At 39.6% G+C, this 17,106-nt stretch overlaps 1 protein-coding gene across 1 annotated transcript in view; it reads left to right on the forward strand.

Moving 5' to 3' along the window:
- Positions 1 to 16,277, forward strand: part of CD53 (CD53 molecule) — a 32,097-nt gene extending 15,820 nt beyond the window's left edge. Inside the window, exons 2-8 of the mRNA XM_059081992.2 lie at positions 2,472 to 2,551; positions 3,446 to 3,634; positions 5,666 to 5,740; positions 6,315 to 6,410; positions 13,326 to 13,406; positions 14,674 to 14,757; positions 15,615 to 16,277. Of these exons, the coding sequence (XP_058937975.1) occupies positions 2,489 to 2,551; positions 3,446 to 3,634; positions 5,666 to 5,740; positions 6,315 to 6,410; positions 13,326 to 13,406; positions 14,674 to 14,757; positions 15,615 to 15,686 (660 nt within the window). The 5' untranslated portion in view covers positions 2,472 to 2,488 and the 3' untranslated portion in view covers positions 15,687 to 16,277. The remainder of the gene's footprint in view (positions 1 to 2,471; positions 2,552 to 3,445; positions 3,635 to 5,665; positions 5,741 to 6,314; positions 6,411 to 13,325; positions 13,407 to 14,673; positions 14,758 to 15,614) is intronic.
- The last annotated feature ends 829 nt before the right edge of the window (positions 16,278 to 17,106 follow it).

Below are 17,106 nucleotides of genomic sequence, written 5' to 3' on the forward strand. Positions count from 1 at the left end.
ATTATCTTTTTTTTTGATATTGAGTTGTATAAGCTATTTATATATTTTGGATACTAACCCCTTGTTGGTTGCATAATTTGCAGATATTTTCTCCCATCCCATAGGTTGTTTTTTTTGTTGTTGTTGTTGTTGATGGATTCCTTTGCTGTGCAAAAACTTTTAACTTTAATTAGGTCTCTTTTGTTTATCTTTGCTTTTATTTCTTTTGCCTTAGGAGACTGATGCAAGAAAATATTGTTATGATTTATGTTGAGAGTGTTCACCTTATGTTCTCCTCTAGGAGTTTTACAGTTTCTGGTCTTACATTTAGGTCTTTAAACTATTTTGCATTTATTTTTGCATATGGTGTGGGAGAATGTTCTAACCTCTCTGCTTTACATGTGGCTGTCCAGTTTTCCCAGCACAACTTTTTGAGGAGACTGTCTTTTCTCCATTGTGTATTCTTGCCTCTTTTGCCATAGATTAATTGACCATAGGTGCATGGGTTTATTTCTGGACTCTCTATTCAGTTCCATTGATCTATGTATCTGTTTTGGGGCTGATACCATGCTGTTTTGATTACTGTAACTTTGTATTGATCTTATGCATAAGATCTTATAGAAAAACCCACAAGAACTTTTTGGCCAACCCAATAGTACGTGTGAATCTGGGAGGGTTATAATTCCAGCTTTGTTCTTTTTTCTCTGTACATTGACCAAGTATCTCCCAGACTAAGATATATCTATGGATAAATTATTTAACTAGAATTTTTAATTAATTTAACTCTTAAGATATAAAATTTACCAGTCCTTATCTCCAAATTTTTGAGATTCCTTATGATAGCCCTTTGCACAGGCAATATCAAGTAATGAACAATGAATATGTCAAGTCCCAAAGAACAGTACTAACTGCCATGGAAATACAAAGATTTTCATCTGGATTGATGAAGGAGGTGACATTCAAATGAACACATTCAAATGAGTGTAGTCTTTTTGAGCAGCTAACCCTTGACTATGAGGCCTGGGAAATACTCAAATCCATCTAAATAAACATGGGTTCCATTTATTGAGTACTGGTCATATAGCAATCTCTGTGGTAAGATGATTTAACCTTTACTTCTATCCTATAATGTATAAGTATTACTTCATTTTACACAGGGATAAATTGTAACTGGAAATGTTAAGTAGGTTTACAAATCTCATACACCTGTTCAGTGGCATGTGTGAAAGTTGACTTCAAGTTTGACTTCAAAGCCTATGTAATAAATCATCATACTTTTATTTTTTTACCTCCTAAGCATTTCCACATAAAGTTAAAATCTACCTTTATTTTAACTTGGTTAAAGTAATTATTAACAATTAAGAATAATTCTGAGGGTCAAGATAAGAAGGAAGGGAAAAGAGAAGGACAAAATAAAGAAATAGGAAAATGGTATGAGATAGATATAAGTATTTGACCTTTTTAACAGAGAAGATTACTCTATTATATAACATAAGTAGCTCATCAGGCTTATTTATAGCCTGAATGAACTATCCCTTAAAACCATCTGATTTCTGGGTATCTTGACACTGCAACAAGGGTATGATGGATTATAAAAGCAATCTATGCACTAGAAAAAGCATAGTTCTAATGGGAGAAAAAACAATAAATTGACTTTCTTGCTTTGTATATCAGCCTTATGTGCAGTTTTAAAGTATGAGTCACTCTACATAAACTCATTACTTCTGAGAGAAAATTCAAAACTGTGTATCTGGATCTCTAGAATTGAGGACCAGACTGTGGATACTGATGTCCTCACTGAAAAACAAAATTCTATTTAAAAAAAATTCAAGCTCTCATTGTAATCTCTTTTTGTTTCTTCACTGGATATTTGTTGGTCAGTGTTACCTCTGCTGTAAGGTTGACAATTTCTGGAGGATAGCTATTGCTTAGTCATGTTTATACCTCCCACAGCACCTAGAACAGAAAACACCATATATGTTTCTTCAGTAGAATGAATGAGGCATAGATATGTTACCCCCCATTTTTCATGTGGAGAAGTTCATAGACTAAATGTAGAGTGTATATGCATCTCAGGGTACATAAGAAACTGGGTATATCAAGTCACTGACCTTCTCCACAGCTGATTGACCAGCTATCCCTGATCCCAGGGCTTCCTTCAGTCCCTGAGCACTGGTCTGGTATGTGTCACTGACTAACCCTCCTCTAAGAATGGCTCTATTGCTTACTTCTAGAGTGCTTAATTCAATGTTCAGCATCCTTAGCTTGCTGAAATGAAACAAACGTGAGTGTCCAAGATGAACCAACTGGTTCCTCAGTTCAGAGACTAAAAGAGCAAGAAGTTTGGGGAAACTTTCCAGAAAAGATTCACAGCTCAAACCCAAGGTGATGCTGGAGATCCTTGAACCCTGGACATATGTGTCCTCTGATCTCTGGTGCCACTTTGCAGAGTCAGGTCATTTATGTCCTCTTTTATTCCTTCTACTTTTTAGGGCAAGAATATCTCAGCATGGGCATGAGTAGCTTGAAATTGCTGAAATATGTCCTGTTTTTCTTCAATTTGATCTTTTGGGTAAGTCTGTCTCTTCTGAGCATGATTGAACTCACCTCTTCCTAGCTACACTCTACTTCTCTCTGCTCTCCTGAAGAGCCTGGTGTGGAGTGGAACCCACACATGCCCAGGTCAGGTGCAATATACCCAGTCTAAGAAGAAGGGAATGATAATTTTCTCCCCTCTTTCTATCCTACCATAGTATAAGCCTGCAAAATTGAAAGATACCAGTGCAGTAGGGGATACTGTTTCTCTGGGAAATTTAGGCTATTATTGCTCACTGCTGACATCTATGGGTCAGAAGCCTAAGACTCTACATTCCTTGTCTTGAATGGCTCTTTTCTTCCTGCTCCCCACCAATGCCCAAACCTGACCCCTTGGAAAAAATAGCTGATTGAAAAGGAAGTCACCTTTTCTGGGGAGGTGTCACTATACCAGATTCAGCAATTGAATTTCAGATATAGGATAGGTTGGTACTCATGTTTCTATGAGAAGATTCTTAAAAGTTTGACTTCTGTAGTTTTCTGCCAAGAAAGATGAACTTCTCAACCAGGGTATTCCCTTTACATGGTTCTGGTTTCCAAAAGGAAGACCATATATAAGCAGTTGAGGGAACAAGGAGTAGGGATCTGAATCATGAAGATCTGGAAGCAAGAGTGAGAATCTGAAGCATGAAGATACTGTGTTACCCATAGGAATGAGCTTTTCCTGGTATCTGATATGGGTAGGATGAGGCATGAGTGGGACATCACAGGAAGTGACAACTTTTTTTCTAGGTGCACGGGGAAATCTGGGTAAAGAGTTTGTTGGGTAGAACCAATAGAAAAAGGTGATTCTAATCTCAAGTAAGTGAGTATGAGGAGATATTCAAGAACCACATTTTATTTCAGAATGTTATGTGATTCTTCCTTTCAGTTCTGTGGCTGTTGCATTTTGGGATTTGGGATCTACCTCCTGATCCATAACAACTTTGGAGTGCTCTTCCATAACCTACCCTCTCTCACGCTGGGCAATGTGCTTGTCATCGTGGGTTCCATTATCATGGTGGTTGCCTTCCTGGGCTGCATGGGATCCATCAAGGAGAATAAGTGCCTGCTTATGTCGGTGAGTTACTCTCACAGCTGATGTGGTGCCCTAAGTGGGGCGACATGATGCCTTGGCTTAAGCCACAGGCAAGATGTTTTCTGGAAGCTCACCTATTAGTGCAGGGAAATCATAGGAACATAAAATTGGCACCTCAGATCAGTCCACTCTGTCTAGACCAGTAGTATTTTGTTTTTGACCGGGGTCCCAGGGATAGATAAGAGAGGGCATTGCTATCCTCCTTGACATCCATTTTACACTGTTAATGATGACCTTATCATTATAATTTGCCTTCATAACTTTAATTTCTTCATTTTTTCCTAATGATTTCATCATTTATTTTATTTTTAAAATTTTTATTGAAGTATAGTTGATTAACAATGTTGTGTTAGTTTCCAGTGTACAGCAAAGTGAATGTGCTATACATAAACATATATCCACTCTTTTTTTTTGTTTTTAGATTCTTTTCCCATACAGGCCATTACAGAGTATTGAGTAGAGTTCCCTGTGCTGTACAGCAGGTTCTTATTAGTTATCTATTTTATATATAGTAGTGTTTATATGTCAATCCCAATTTCCCAATTTATCCCCTCCCATTTCTTATTTATATCTGGTTGGAATCAACTGTCATCCATCTGCTTAAATCCTCCTCACATTAGTATATATTTCCAGGATCTGACTCAGAGTCACTAACTGATGGAAAATATAGTCTCTAGATTCTTCTGAGTGCTGTAAACCTCCTAAAATGGCAGAGGATGCTTACCTATCTGATATCTGCACTAGATACACCATAGTTTGAGTGACCCAACCGGGTGAAGGCCTAGGCTGCAGCCATTGAGGTCTAACAAGAGAGATGCTAGAGCTTTTCACTTGCTCCCTGTCAGTTACCTATCCTAAGGAGTACCTTTAGACTTGGGTTTTTCCTGTAAGATCTATGGAGGAAGAGCTCTTCATTTGTCTGGTATGCTCAGAACAGAGTTCGGTATAACAGTGCCACTCTATCCATAAATATGGGTTCCCAATCACCTATCTTTTTCCTCAAGTCATGTGGTTAATCTTCTTTCCATTATGGGTCAACTGTTAAACTGGAGTCAAGAGATAGAATAAGAGGGCTTCCCTGGTGACACAGTGGTTAAGAATCCACCTGCCAATGCAGGGGACATGGCTTCGAGCCCTGGTTTGGGAAGATCCCACATGTTGCAGAACAACTAGGCCCGTGTGCCACAACTACTGAGCCTGCACTGTAGAGCCCTGTGAGCCACAACTACGGAAGCCCGTGCACCTAGAGCCCATGCTCTGCAGCAAGAGAAGCCACCACAATGAGAAGCCAGCACACAGCAACGAAGACCCAACACAGCCAAAAATAAATAAATAAATTTTTTTTAAAAAAGAGGATAGAATAAGAAAGTCTTTGTTCTCAGATAGTTCCCAGACTAGTGGTAAAAGATGGAAGATTATAGACTTGGGGAAAAGGTTTTAAGTAGTCAAAATTTGTGTTGGGGTAAAAAATGAAGGATAGTGAATATGTGAAAATGAGTTTTCTGTTAATTGTGATTAGCATAAGCACCTAGAGTTGGAGATAAATATGAGTTAAGACCATGATTAGAGCACCTTTTCTCTCCATCTGTACAGGGCTCCTCTCAAGCTCTACCATTACCTTCCTCCACTCCAAAATAGCCCTTTGCTTGAAGAAAAGACAAGGCCCCAAACTCTAAAGACACGTGGTTTAGTTTACTAGTTTTTGCTCAGTTGTTTCAATAGGCTGATGCCAAAACTTCTTCACTGATTCAACAAATGGTATTGCGTATTCATTATGCACATGGAGCTCAGTGGGCACAATGGGTAGAAGCACAATGGGAAGAAGAGAACAAAGTTAGAAGACAGCTGATCTGCCCTCTAGAGTCTTGGAGTCTAGTTGTAGGAAAAGAAATATTCCTCACAAAACAAGAGAAAGCTTATGAAAGCTCGAACAGGCAGGATGCTCCCAGGGTGGAGTAGAAGTGGGGGAGGAATGAGGATCAGTGCTGTGAGCATCTGTCTTCTTTGCCCCAGTTCTTTGTCCTGCTGCTGATTATCCTCCTTTCTGAGGTGACCTTGGCCATCCTGCTCTTCGTGTATGAACAGAAGGTAAGTTATAGAGAATAAAATTCATTGTTGTATTGCTAAGAGTGGGTAGTGTGCAGTGGGGAAGAAATTGGCACAAAATAAGTCCTATGATAGAGTTAGAATCAAAGTAGAAGGAAGAAGGAAAGAGGAATTAATTGCAATTGGGGAGAGAAAAAAAATCATGAAGGAGATTGTATTTAAGTGGTGTTTTGAAGGATCAATAGGAAGAACAGTAAAAAAGCAAGTTTATCTTCCTCCTATTTACCTATTTACTTTTCTCCATGTGTTTGGCAGTACAGAATATCTGTCTCAGTGCCTAAGAGAACTCATGCTTTGATTGTCCGTTTTCCTCCTTTGTAAAGCCAGAGTTCTGGAAGGACAAGAGACCACTGTGTACTTCTTCCTTCAATGCCATCTCATCCTCAGCATTTCTTCCTAAATATAAGCTCCCTCCCCTCACTTCCTAGTTCTGAGGAGACCATTTGGAAGGGAGGAGCAGATGGAACCATTTTGTTAGGCTACATTAGAAATTCCTTGTTCCTTGAACTCACTTGCTTTTTACAATGTCTTCTATGCTGGAATGTGCCCCACCCAGCTGAATGACTATGTGGCTGAGGGTCTGACTGACAGCATCCAGCAATATTACTCAGACAACAGCACCAAGGCGGCATGGGACTCCATCCAGTCATTTGTGAGTACAAGTGGAATCCTCCTCAGCTCAGCCCAGACATAATTTTCCAAGCTCAGTCCCTGGGGACTAGACAGGTCTTCTTTTCATGAAAGTTTCAGAATCTAAGGTCCGCAGCCCCTAGGTTCAGAATAATGTTTGGCTATCACAAACAGGAGAGCACAGGAATCAGCTTGATTGGTACAAAGTTTTCTACATTCTCTCTTTTACCCTTCACCCATTCAGGCTCATTTTGTAAACCCTACTAAGATGTAAGAAAGACCCAAACATGTTATACTGGATTCGTTTATGTATTTTCCAAAATTTTTCTGAAAACAGAAATTGTTTAATGCAAGAAATCTCTTTTGAAGTCCTGAGTAGCCCAAATCATTCCTGTTATCTAGCTCACCAGCACCCCATTCCTCATGCCCTAACCCACCCAAACACATATATATTAACTTGGTATTCCTGCCTTGGTGTGTTGGGGTCAGGGAGCCAGCATGACACTGGCATAGCTTGTGTCTCAGACAATACCATTATGACCACATGGAGCTGCCTGTGGCCCTGCTATGCCTTCTTAGTGTGGAGTAAAAGAAATAGCACAGGAATTAAAGCCCAGAGACCAGGATTGGGTAGTCTTGGAAAAGTCACTTAACCTTTCTGGATCACCAATTCTTTCTTTTTTTAAAAAAATACTGTTTAGAAGCCTTCTTATTATAGAATTTCTAGACTTATACAAAAGAAAAGAGAATAATAGAAAAATGAATCTCTGGGTACATATCACCCAGCATCAATAGTCAACATTTTGCCGATGTAGTTTTAGCTAACCCTCTGTGCTTTTTTTTCTAGTATTTATTAAAGCAAATAGTAGATATTATATCAATTAAAATTAAATATAAAGATAATAACTTCTTTTTTAACAAACACTTTATTTTTTTAGCGTAATTTTAGGTTTACAACAGAACCGAGAGGGAGGTACAGAGATTTCCCATATACTCCCACAAATGCATAGCCTCCCCCATTATCAACATCACTCACCAGAATGGTACATTTTTTTAAAATGAAGGATGAGCCTACATTGACACATAATTATCACCCAAAGTCCATAGTTAACATTAGGGTTCACTCTTGGTGTTGCACATTCTATGCATTTGAACAAATTTATAATGACATATGTGCATCATTATAATTCATACAGAGTAGTTTCCCTACCCTAAAAATCCTCTGTGCTCTGCCTATTTATACCTCCCCCTAACCCCATCCTTTGCAACCAATGATCTTTTTATTGTCTCCATAGTTTTCCCTTTTCCAGAATGTCGTATAGTTGAAGTCATACTATATATAATCATTTCAAGCTGGCTTCTTCCACTTACTAATATACTTTTAAGATCCCTCCATGTCTTTTCATGGCTTGATAGCTCATTTACTTTTAGTGTTAATATTCCATTTTCTGGATATACCACAGTTTACTTATTCATTCACCTATTGAAGGACATCTTGGTTGCTTCCAAGTTTTGGCAATTATGAATAAAGCTGCTATAATCATCCATGATCAGTTTTTTTTCTGTGGACATAACTTTTCAACTCCTTTGGATAAACACCAAGGAACATGATTGCTGGTTCATTGGGTGAAAGTATGTATAATTTTTTAAAGTCCTCCAAATGGTCTTCCAAAGCATCTGTACCATTTCTCATTCCCACCAGCAATGTATGGGTGTTCCTGTTGCTCCACGTCTCATGAGTATTTAGTGTCAGTGTTCCAGATTTTGACCACATTCATAGGTGTGTACTGGTAGCTCATTGTTTTAATTTTCATTTCCTTGATGACATATGATATGGATTTTCATATGTTTATTTGCCATCTGTATAACTTCTGTGGTGAGGTGTCTGTTAAGGTCATTTTGTTCATTTTTAAATCAGGTTGGTTGTTTTCTTATTGTTGAGTTTTAAGAGGGTTTTTTTTTAACATTTAGGCAACAATCCTTTATCAGATGTGTCTTTTGCAAATATTTTCTCCCAGTCTTTTAATTCTCCTGATATTGTTTTTTGCAGAATATAAGCTTTTAATTTTAACTGAGTCCAGCTTATCAATTATTTCTTTCATGGGTCATACCTTTGGTGTTGTTTCTAAAAATATATCATCATAACCAAGGTCATGTAGGTTTTCTCCTGTATTATATTCTAGGATTTTTATAGTTTTGTGTTTTACTTTTAGGTCTATGATCTATTTGGAGTTAATTTTTGTGAAGGGTGTAAGGTCTCAGTCTAGATTTTTTTCTTTCTTTCTTTCTTTTTTTTTTTGCATGTGAATGTCCAGTTGCTCCAGCACCATTTGTTAAACAGACTATCTTTTTTCCATTGTATTGCCGTTGCTCCTTTGTCAAAGATCATTTGACTATATTTTTGCAGGCTTGTTTCTGGGCTCTCTAAATCTATTTGTCTCTTTCACCAATACCATACTCTCTTGATTACTGTAGCTTTATAGTAAGTCTTGAAGCTGGGTAACATCAGTCCTCCAACTTTGTTCTTTTTCTTCAATATTGTATTGACTATTCTGAGTCTTTTGCCTCTCTATATAAACTTTAGAATCAGTTGGTTCATATCCATAAAATAACTGGCTGGGATTTTGATTGGGATAACACTGAATCTATAGATCAAGTGGGGAAGAACTAATACCTTAACACTGAGTCTTCCTATCCACGAACATGGCATATCTCCCCATTTATTTGGTTCTTTTTTGATTTTGTTCATCAGAGTTTTATGAATTTTTTTCCTCATACAGATCTTGTACATATTTTGTTAGATTTATATTGAATACATAAGTAATGGGGGATGCTAGTGTAAATGGTATTGTGTTTTTAATTTCAAATTCCATTTATTCATTGTTGTAATATAGGAAAGCAATTGACTTTTGTATATTAACTTTATGTTCTGCAACCTTGTTATAATTGCTTGTTAGTCCCAGGAATTTTTTATGTCAATTCTTTCAGATTCTCTTCACAGAGGATCATATCACTTGTGAACAAAAACGGTTTTATGTCTTCCTTCCCACTCTGTATACTCTTTCTTTCTTTCTTTTTTATATTTTTGTGTTCCCCTCTAAAGTTTTCACTGTGTACATCTCTTATTTTCCCTAATTCAGTTAACATTTTTATTACCAATATTTTGAATTCTTTATCTGTAAATTATTTATATTGCATTATTTATTTATTCAGGGGTTTTCTTTTGCTCTTTCAGTTGAGAGCAGGTCCCTTGTCTTTTTGTTTTGCTTAACTTTCTCTGCCTCTATGAATTTATGTGAAAGAGTTACCTACTGCAGTCTTGAAGGAGTGTTTTTATGTGGGAATGTCCCTGTATAGACTATGCATGCCCAAAGCCTTTGGTGGGAGAGCTGGATCTGATGTGGATGCAAGTCATGTCTTTCCTTAGTGTGTGTTGACAGCTATCACCTTGGTGGGGAATGGGACTAGAGATGGAAGGGTTAGATCTAGAGCCAGATGTAAGGTGGAACTTCCCCTCTGCTCAGTGATCATCACTGTCCTATCAGTGGCAGGGTCTGATCCAAGTTGCTGGAACCAAAGCCCCAAGAGTCAGACCTGAACTGGCTCTGTTCCCTTTAAGTGTGTGTTTTCCCCTCTGCCTGCACTTGGACCCTTGACCCAGAAAGGGGAAGTGCTGAAGCAAGTGGGAGCCCTGTGAGCTCTTGGCTTGTGTCAGCTGAAGACAGACATCTGAGCTCTTTGATGTGCTGCTTCACAGACACCTGCAATTGTTTCCCTCCTTCTGCTCAGAAGCAGCCGTGGGTGCAAATCCCCTTGTCCCTCACAGCCAATCACTGCCCCCAGCCTCTGCCTCCCCTGCCCTGTTGTGGAGCCACACCTCAGAGGAGGTGTGGTCCGCATGGACTCTCAGGGTATGACGGGCATGGGGAAGGTGGTGGAACAGCCTCCATCTAGGATGTTTCTGATGCACTGCTTGAGTAAACACCAACAATGGCAGCTGCTGCCCCACCCAGGCTCCGCCCTGATACTGGGTCACCTCTGTGTCCCACGATTTACATCTTCTCCTTGGTCATGGCCACCCCAGATCAAGGCTGCACTGTGACATGGAATAAGTGGGGCCAGAACGTTTGCTTGGCTTGGGTTAGGACATGTGAGTATGAGGTTGCAAGAAATCTGGCAGCTGCTAAAGCAAACATCTCTCCACTCTGCCTTGGAGGCAAGCCAGCATGCATGCGCTCCTCACGAGTGGAGTCCAGGCTTCCACAGCCCTCCTGTTGATCCAACCAGTACTTCAGTCAGACAAGGCACCTTTTCTCCCAAGCATAGGACCCCACGACTGGGGCTCCAAATTTATGGTTCTCACCACTCACTCCCCAGGGTCAGTATCTCACCCATGCATTCTCCCTTTCACTCTGAGTTCCTTCCCAGGGGCACAGGTCCTGACCTAATCACTTTTTTTTCCCTTCCTACCCAATTATATGCGTATTTTTTTACAGACTTGGTTGTAGAGGAGTCCTTCTGCCAGTTTTTAGTGAGTTTTCAGTAAGAATTTTTCCACATGTAGATGTATTTTTGATATGTTCATAGGGGGAGGTGAGCTTCACTTCCTCATACTCCACCATCTTGATCAATCTTTCCAAGCCACCTTTTAATTTTGATGATTTTCTCTATTGATTTCCTGTTTTCAATTTCATTGATTTCTGCTTTAATTCTCATTTATTTTTCTTCTTACTTTGAACTTAATTTGCTTTTCTTTTTCTAGTTTTCTAAGATATACACTGAGATTATTGATTTTTTGATCTTTCTTCTTTTCTAATATTTTTATTCAGTGTATAAATTTCCCTCTAAGCACTGCTTTTGCTGCATCCCATATATTTTTATAAGTTGTGTTTTCATTTTTATATACATTTTCCAATATTTTAAAATTTCTCTTGAGATTTCTTCTCTGATCATGTGTTATTTAGAAGTGTGTTGTTTAATCTTCTTGTAAAATAAGGTCTTTTTAATACACCTAAAATTTTACAATAATTCTTTAATATCATTAATAAATGTCTATAATCATTTACCTAAAAATATTATTTTTAATTGGTTTCTTCCAACCAAGATCCAAACGAGGTCCACATATTATATTTGGATAATATGTCTCTAAATCTCTTTTAATCTATTATAGTATCTCTCTGTGTTCATGCTATTCACTTATGGAAAGAAATTAGGTTGTTTGTCCTATAGAATCCCCCAATTTCTGGATTTGTCTACTTGCTTCTCAAAATATTTTAGCATCAGGGAGTCTCTGTCTCCCATACTTGTGAATCTGGAGACTTGATAAAGGTTCCATTTGAGGTGAGACTAACATAAATATTTCCTACAGCATCATGTAAGCAGGCACAGAATATCTGATTGTCCTACTTTGTGTGATCTTAAGACTTATTGGTGAGTGTCGGAGGACAGAGGGAAGAAAAACTGCCCAATGAACTGAGAAGGTATCTTGAGGCCCAAAAGTGAGGCATGCAGCTCCATATAATCAATGGATCAGCTTATTATAGTATAGGGTAACTTACAGAGTGGGATTGGGAGTGGGCAGATGATTTGGAGGCATTTGCAGATGCATTCCACACTGCCAAGGGGCCATTGGGATGGTCTTATAGGTAACCTAGGGTATGGGGGTAGATACTTAGAAACAGGACGTGCATTCCTAAGTCAAGATTAGCCATCTTACATTCCATCACTTTAATATGTTCTTCCTCTTGTTGTATTTTCTTTGACATAATGTCCTAAGTTGCAAAACATGCCATCCAGACAGTCCTCTCTAGTGCCAGCTCCTCTTTAGTCTTCTCTAGTTCCCAGGTGAACTGTAATTCCTTTTCTGTGCTAATATTTAGAGTGCATAACAAAGGCCATGCAACAGCTGCAATAGCTTGCTCACTTTTATTCTCACCTCATATTTGCTTTGCTACCTCTTCAGTTAATACATCTAGTATGGCCTTTGGTGTTTTCAGTGTATCTCTCTACTCTTGCACCAGCCTGAAGTGTTCCATAAATATAGCCAGATCACCACACATGGAAATGGCTGGCCAGCCTGGGATTTCCCCCACAGACAACAAGCTTTTCCCTGTTTGGCCCCTTCACCCATTTCTGCCTTATTTTCAGTTTCCTGCCTGGCTTGCCAATTGTCCAAGGATGGAGGGAATGAAAGTGCCCAGTAAACTGAGGAGGCATCTTGAGACAAAAACACAAGGCAGGCAGCTCCATATAATCACTGGATCAGTTTATTATAGGATAACTTACTCACAGGGTAGTATTAGGATCTGGAGAACAATGATCTGGAAGCTACACTCCACACTGCCAAGGAGCTGTTGGGACAATTTTATAGTTAGCTTAGGGTATGGAGGTAGATGCTTGGAAACAGGACATACATTCCTAAGTCAGAATGGATGGTAACTAGTCTTGTGGGCACTGGGAGTACATCAGAAAAGGTTATCATCATTGTTTGGGGACTAATAGAGCATAGAGGTCACAATATCTATTAATTACAAAGCTCTTTGTGACATAGAAGTGATTTACTGTACCCTGGGTAGGGTCAGTGGTAGGACAGGAGAAACTGTAAGGGCCCAAGATAGCATCAGCTATGCTAACAGCCATACAATGGGTCTAGGTGTGGTCAGCCTGATCCCTCCATTATAAAGTCTCCTGTGTGCCTAATTTTTTATTTGTAAAATGTGAATAAATTAAATATGCCCTCTCTACTTCAAGAAGTTTATTGTGAAGGAAATGGTATCACAGATTTGAAAGTACTTAGTTCTAAGGAGCCATAGTAGTCAGACCAACTCTGGATTTTCTGGTACAGAGTCAGATCTGAAGGGCCTACGGTTTCTCCAAGGCCCATGGTTTTCTTTCTGTTACCTTACTAACCATCACTTGTTTGGGGTTTGGCTTTCAGCTGAAGTGTTGTGGTGTAAATGGCACGAGTGATTGGACGGGCAGCCCACCAGCATCTTGCCCCTCAGATCCACAAGTTAAGGTAATTTATTTTTAGAAACTTTTCTGCTACTGGCCACTGTGGTTAAATTTTTAATTACCTTAGAAACTCCAGTCATACAGGACCTAGTCCTCCCAGTCAGAAACAGGAAACCTTAAACAAAAGAGAGACCAGGGGGGCTTCCCTGGTAGTGCAGTGGTTGAGAGTCCGCCTGCCAATGCAGGAGACACGGGTTCGTGCCCCGGTCCGGGAAGGTCCCACATGCCGCGGAGCGGCTGGGCCCGTGGGCCGTGGCCGCTGAGCCTGTGCGTCCGGAGCCTGTGCTCCGCAACGGGAGAGGCCACAACAGTGAGAGGCCCGCGTACCACAAAAAAAAAAGAGACAGACCAGGGAAACAACCCATATAACTAGACAAATAAGAAAAAAAAAAAAAAACAAAAAGAATAAGTTCATCTAGATTAGAGATGCCATGAAGAATATTGCTACTATAAACTATTACATTAGAGGGGAAAATTTATGTGATAGTGGCAGAAGACTATGTCTAGATTTTTCTTGAGCAAGAATTAGGTCTTCTTATGGTTGAAAGTGAAATTGTAAGGGTGAAGCAGAAAAGCTTCTCTCTCTACCTGTTTCCCTGCTCTCCTTCCTTGGAGATGGCAGCATCCAACCCTTTAGCACAATGAATCATAAGTGAAGGAGTGAGGAGTTGGGGAAGAGAGAGTTGATGGAACTTCTGACTAGACCCAGAGAAGAAGTCCAAATCAACTTTCAACTAGACTAAGTCCCTAATGTCCTGTTACCCCATGTTACTCACTTGAGGTTCTTTGGAAATCTCTGGAATTTGGGAGGGTCTGTGAAGAAAGACTGTGACACCTACCAACCAAAAACTGCCCTGCAGCTTGGCAGGCCTATTATATGTTTGCTGGCTTTTGATGCAGAAGCTGAAATGCAACCAGTCCTAGGATTGCATAGCCTATATTCCATTTGTCAATCCCAAGACACTAATGAATATTCAAAAAACACAAAGACATATGTTGTTGACCTGCCTCTTAGGATCTAGTTTAACTCAGTGTGTAAAGATCTAAGGCTTCTACTTTAGATGACACTGTAATGATAACAATACCAGAAAAGTCTCTAGTTTAATATTTTCTATTTTATGCCCATTTCTTCATCCATATAAAAAAATAAAAATATAATGCCTGGCCTAAGTCTCTTGGCATAAGGCAAAATACAAACTATCTTCCCAAATAAGCTACCTGATAAAGTTGAGTAATATAGTAATGTCATTTGTACTTGTAATTTTTTCTAGGGTTGCTATGTAAAAGCAAAACTGTGGTTTCACTCCAATTTCCTGTATATTGGAATCATCACTATCTGTGTATGTGTGATCCAGGTAAGAGCTTAACCAGAGAACTACTTTGAGGATTAAATGAGATGCCATGTAATTTTTAGAACGGTACCAGGTACATAAATATGAGCTCCCCTAGTCTAGTAGAAAATGATGTTATTACCAGTTTAAGGCATACAGAAAGTATGCTGTAAGATCTATCTGGTCAATTTATCCCTAAGGGAAATGAGTATTTCATTGTCAAATTAAAAGCCACCAAGCAGAACCTTACTTTGTTCCTTCACAGAGCTGGTCTGGAAAAACCTGTGATGAATAAATCATTCTGCTTGAAAAATTGGCCTTGTGTGCTAATCAGGAGTTGGTGATGAAAACTGTAATCAATTTCTTCATTGCTTCTCTGCTTAGTTTGACAAGTCAGGGGTGAATGGGAGGTAGTTTTTTGTTTTTTTAATTATGTGATATTTCTACCATTTTTATACCCAAGTGTCTTGAGTGTATCACAGATTAGCTAAGACCTAATCAAGAAGCTCAGAGAGAAATGACTTTTCTCTGCTAGGAAACCAAGCAGACCAAAGGCAAGGGTAGAGATCACTCACTGAACAAAGTGTTGACCTGTGCAGAGCTTGATTATACCAGCAGCAGAAGTTCTGTGATTTCTTAAGGAGACAAAATATGTCCCAACACTTTATACTCTACTGTCTTGCCATCATTAACCCCACTTGTCTCCCCACTGCCATTCTAAAGCTAAAGGAGAAAACTCCTGAGAAAGAATTAGAAGTGATAATAGGAAGGGTAGTCTCAGTGTGATGGACAATTTCTTTTTCTCTGGGACTGATCCCAGGGACCATGGGTGAGATGTTTCCACCTGTAAAGACCTCACATTTTCCCAACTCTTTCCTCAGGTATTGGGGATGTCCTTTGCACTGACGTTGAACTGCCAGATTGACAAAACCAGCCAGGTCCTAGGATTATGACCTGCGGCTGCCTTGTGCTGGAGAGACTTGTTTCATCATTGGAAATCCAAAACCACTTGTAACATGAAGCTCTAAATGACCATCTCCTGAACTGATGTCTTTGTCCCCCTCCTATCTCTTCCCTGTTGAGTCCCTGTCTCATACAACCAGAGAAGAGGGTGTTGGTCAGGCACTTCCCATCTCAGATAGCAAGACAATCCTTTACCATTCATGGCAGCAGCCTTGTCACTCATTAATAACTGAGCATTTGTCAGACATGAGAGTCCAAGAGACTCTGTGGTTCTAATGGCTCAAGATCAAAGGATGGGTCTGCAGCTTGAGTTTTTTCATCTTCCCATTGTCAAACAAGTCTCTGGCCTCTAAATCATGCCCAGTCCACTCTCCAAAGTCAACCAAGAGATAAGCTTAAGGGATCTCTGGGGCCAAGTTCACTGGATCATTGTCACAATCCTTTGTTTCCTTTTGACTGGGGGCCTTGGCTACAGGAATGACAGAGTACCCTTTCTCCAGAGGTTAGGTTTCATTTCAATTTTATTAAAGGGTCTTATTGATTCATCTAAGTCTTTCCAAAATAAACTATCCAATAACTCACATCCTGATTCCAGCCAATCTCTTAGCCTTTGATTTACATAACTATGAAGGAATTCAACAGGATAGGTATTTCTGGTGGTTTAGATGATAATCACATTCAAAAGAGTTCTGGTGTTATTTCTCTTTCAGATAAGGTTTTGTTAATGTACTATTTTAATTCTTCAATAAGTAAAATAGCTTATGCTCTGTCAATCACTACATTTTCATGCCTTTGTCTCAAATATAGTTTCCATGACTCAGCCTGATTGCCCTGCCAGCAAGTTAGGGATATTAGTTATCTATTGCTGCATAATGAATTACTCCAAAACTTGTTGCTGAGAACAATGAACATTTATTATCTGACAGTTTTTGTTGATCATGAATCTAGGAGCAGCTTTATTGGGTGATTCTGGCTTGTGATCTCTCACATGACTACAATCAAGATGTCAGCTGCTGGGCTTCCCTGGTGGCGCAGTGGTTGAGAATCCGCCTGCCGATGCAGGGGACACGGGTTCGTGCCCCGGTCCGGGAAGATCTCACATGTTGCGGAGCAGCTGGGCCCGTGAGCCATGGCTGCTGAGTCTGCGCGTCCGGAGCCTGTGCTCCGCAACGGGAGAGGCCACAACAGTGAGAGGCCCGCGTACCACAAAAAAAAAAAAAAAAAAAAAAAAAAAAAAAAAAAAAAAAAAAAAGATGTCAGCTGCTGTCATCTCAAGTCTCAACTAGAAGAGGATACACTTCCAAGTTCTCATATGGCTCCTGATAGGCATCAGTTCTTTGCCACATGCACATTTTCATAGCACTGCCTTATGACATGGAGGTTGATTCTCCCCATAGCAAGGTATTCAAG

This window comes from Kogia breviceps, chromosome 1 (assembly GCF_026419965.1).
Source record: "Kogia breviceps isolate mKogBre1 chromosome 1, mKogBre1 haplotype 1, whole genome shotgun sequence".
Classification (NCBI taxonomy): Eukaryota; Metazoa; Chordata; class Mammalia; order Artiodactyla; family Physeteridae; genus Kogia; species Kogia breviceps.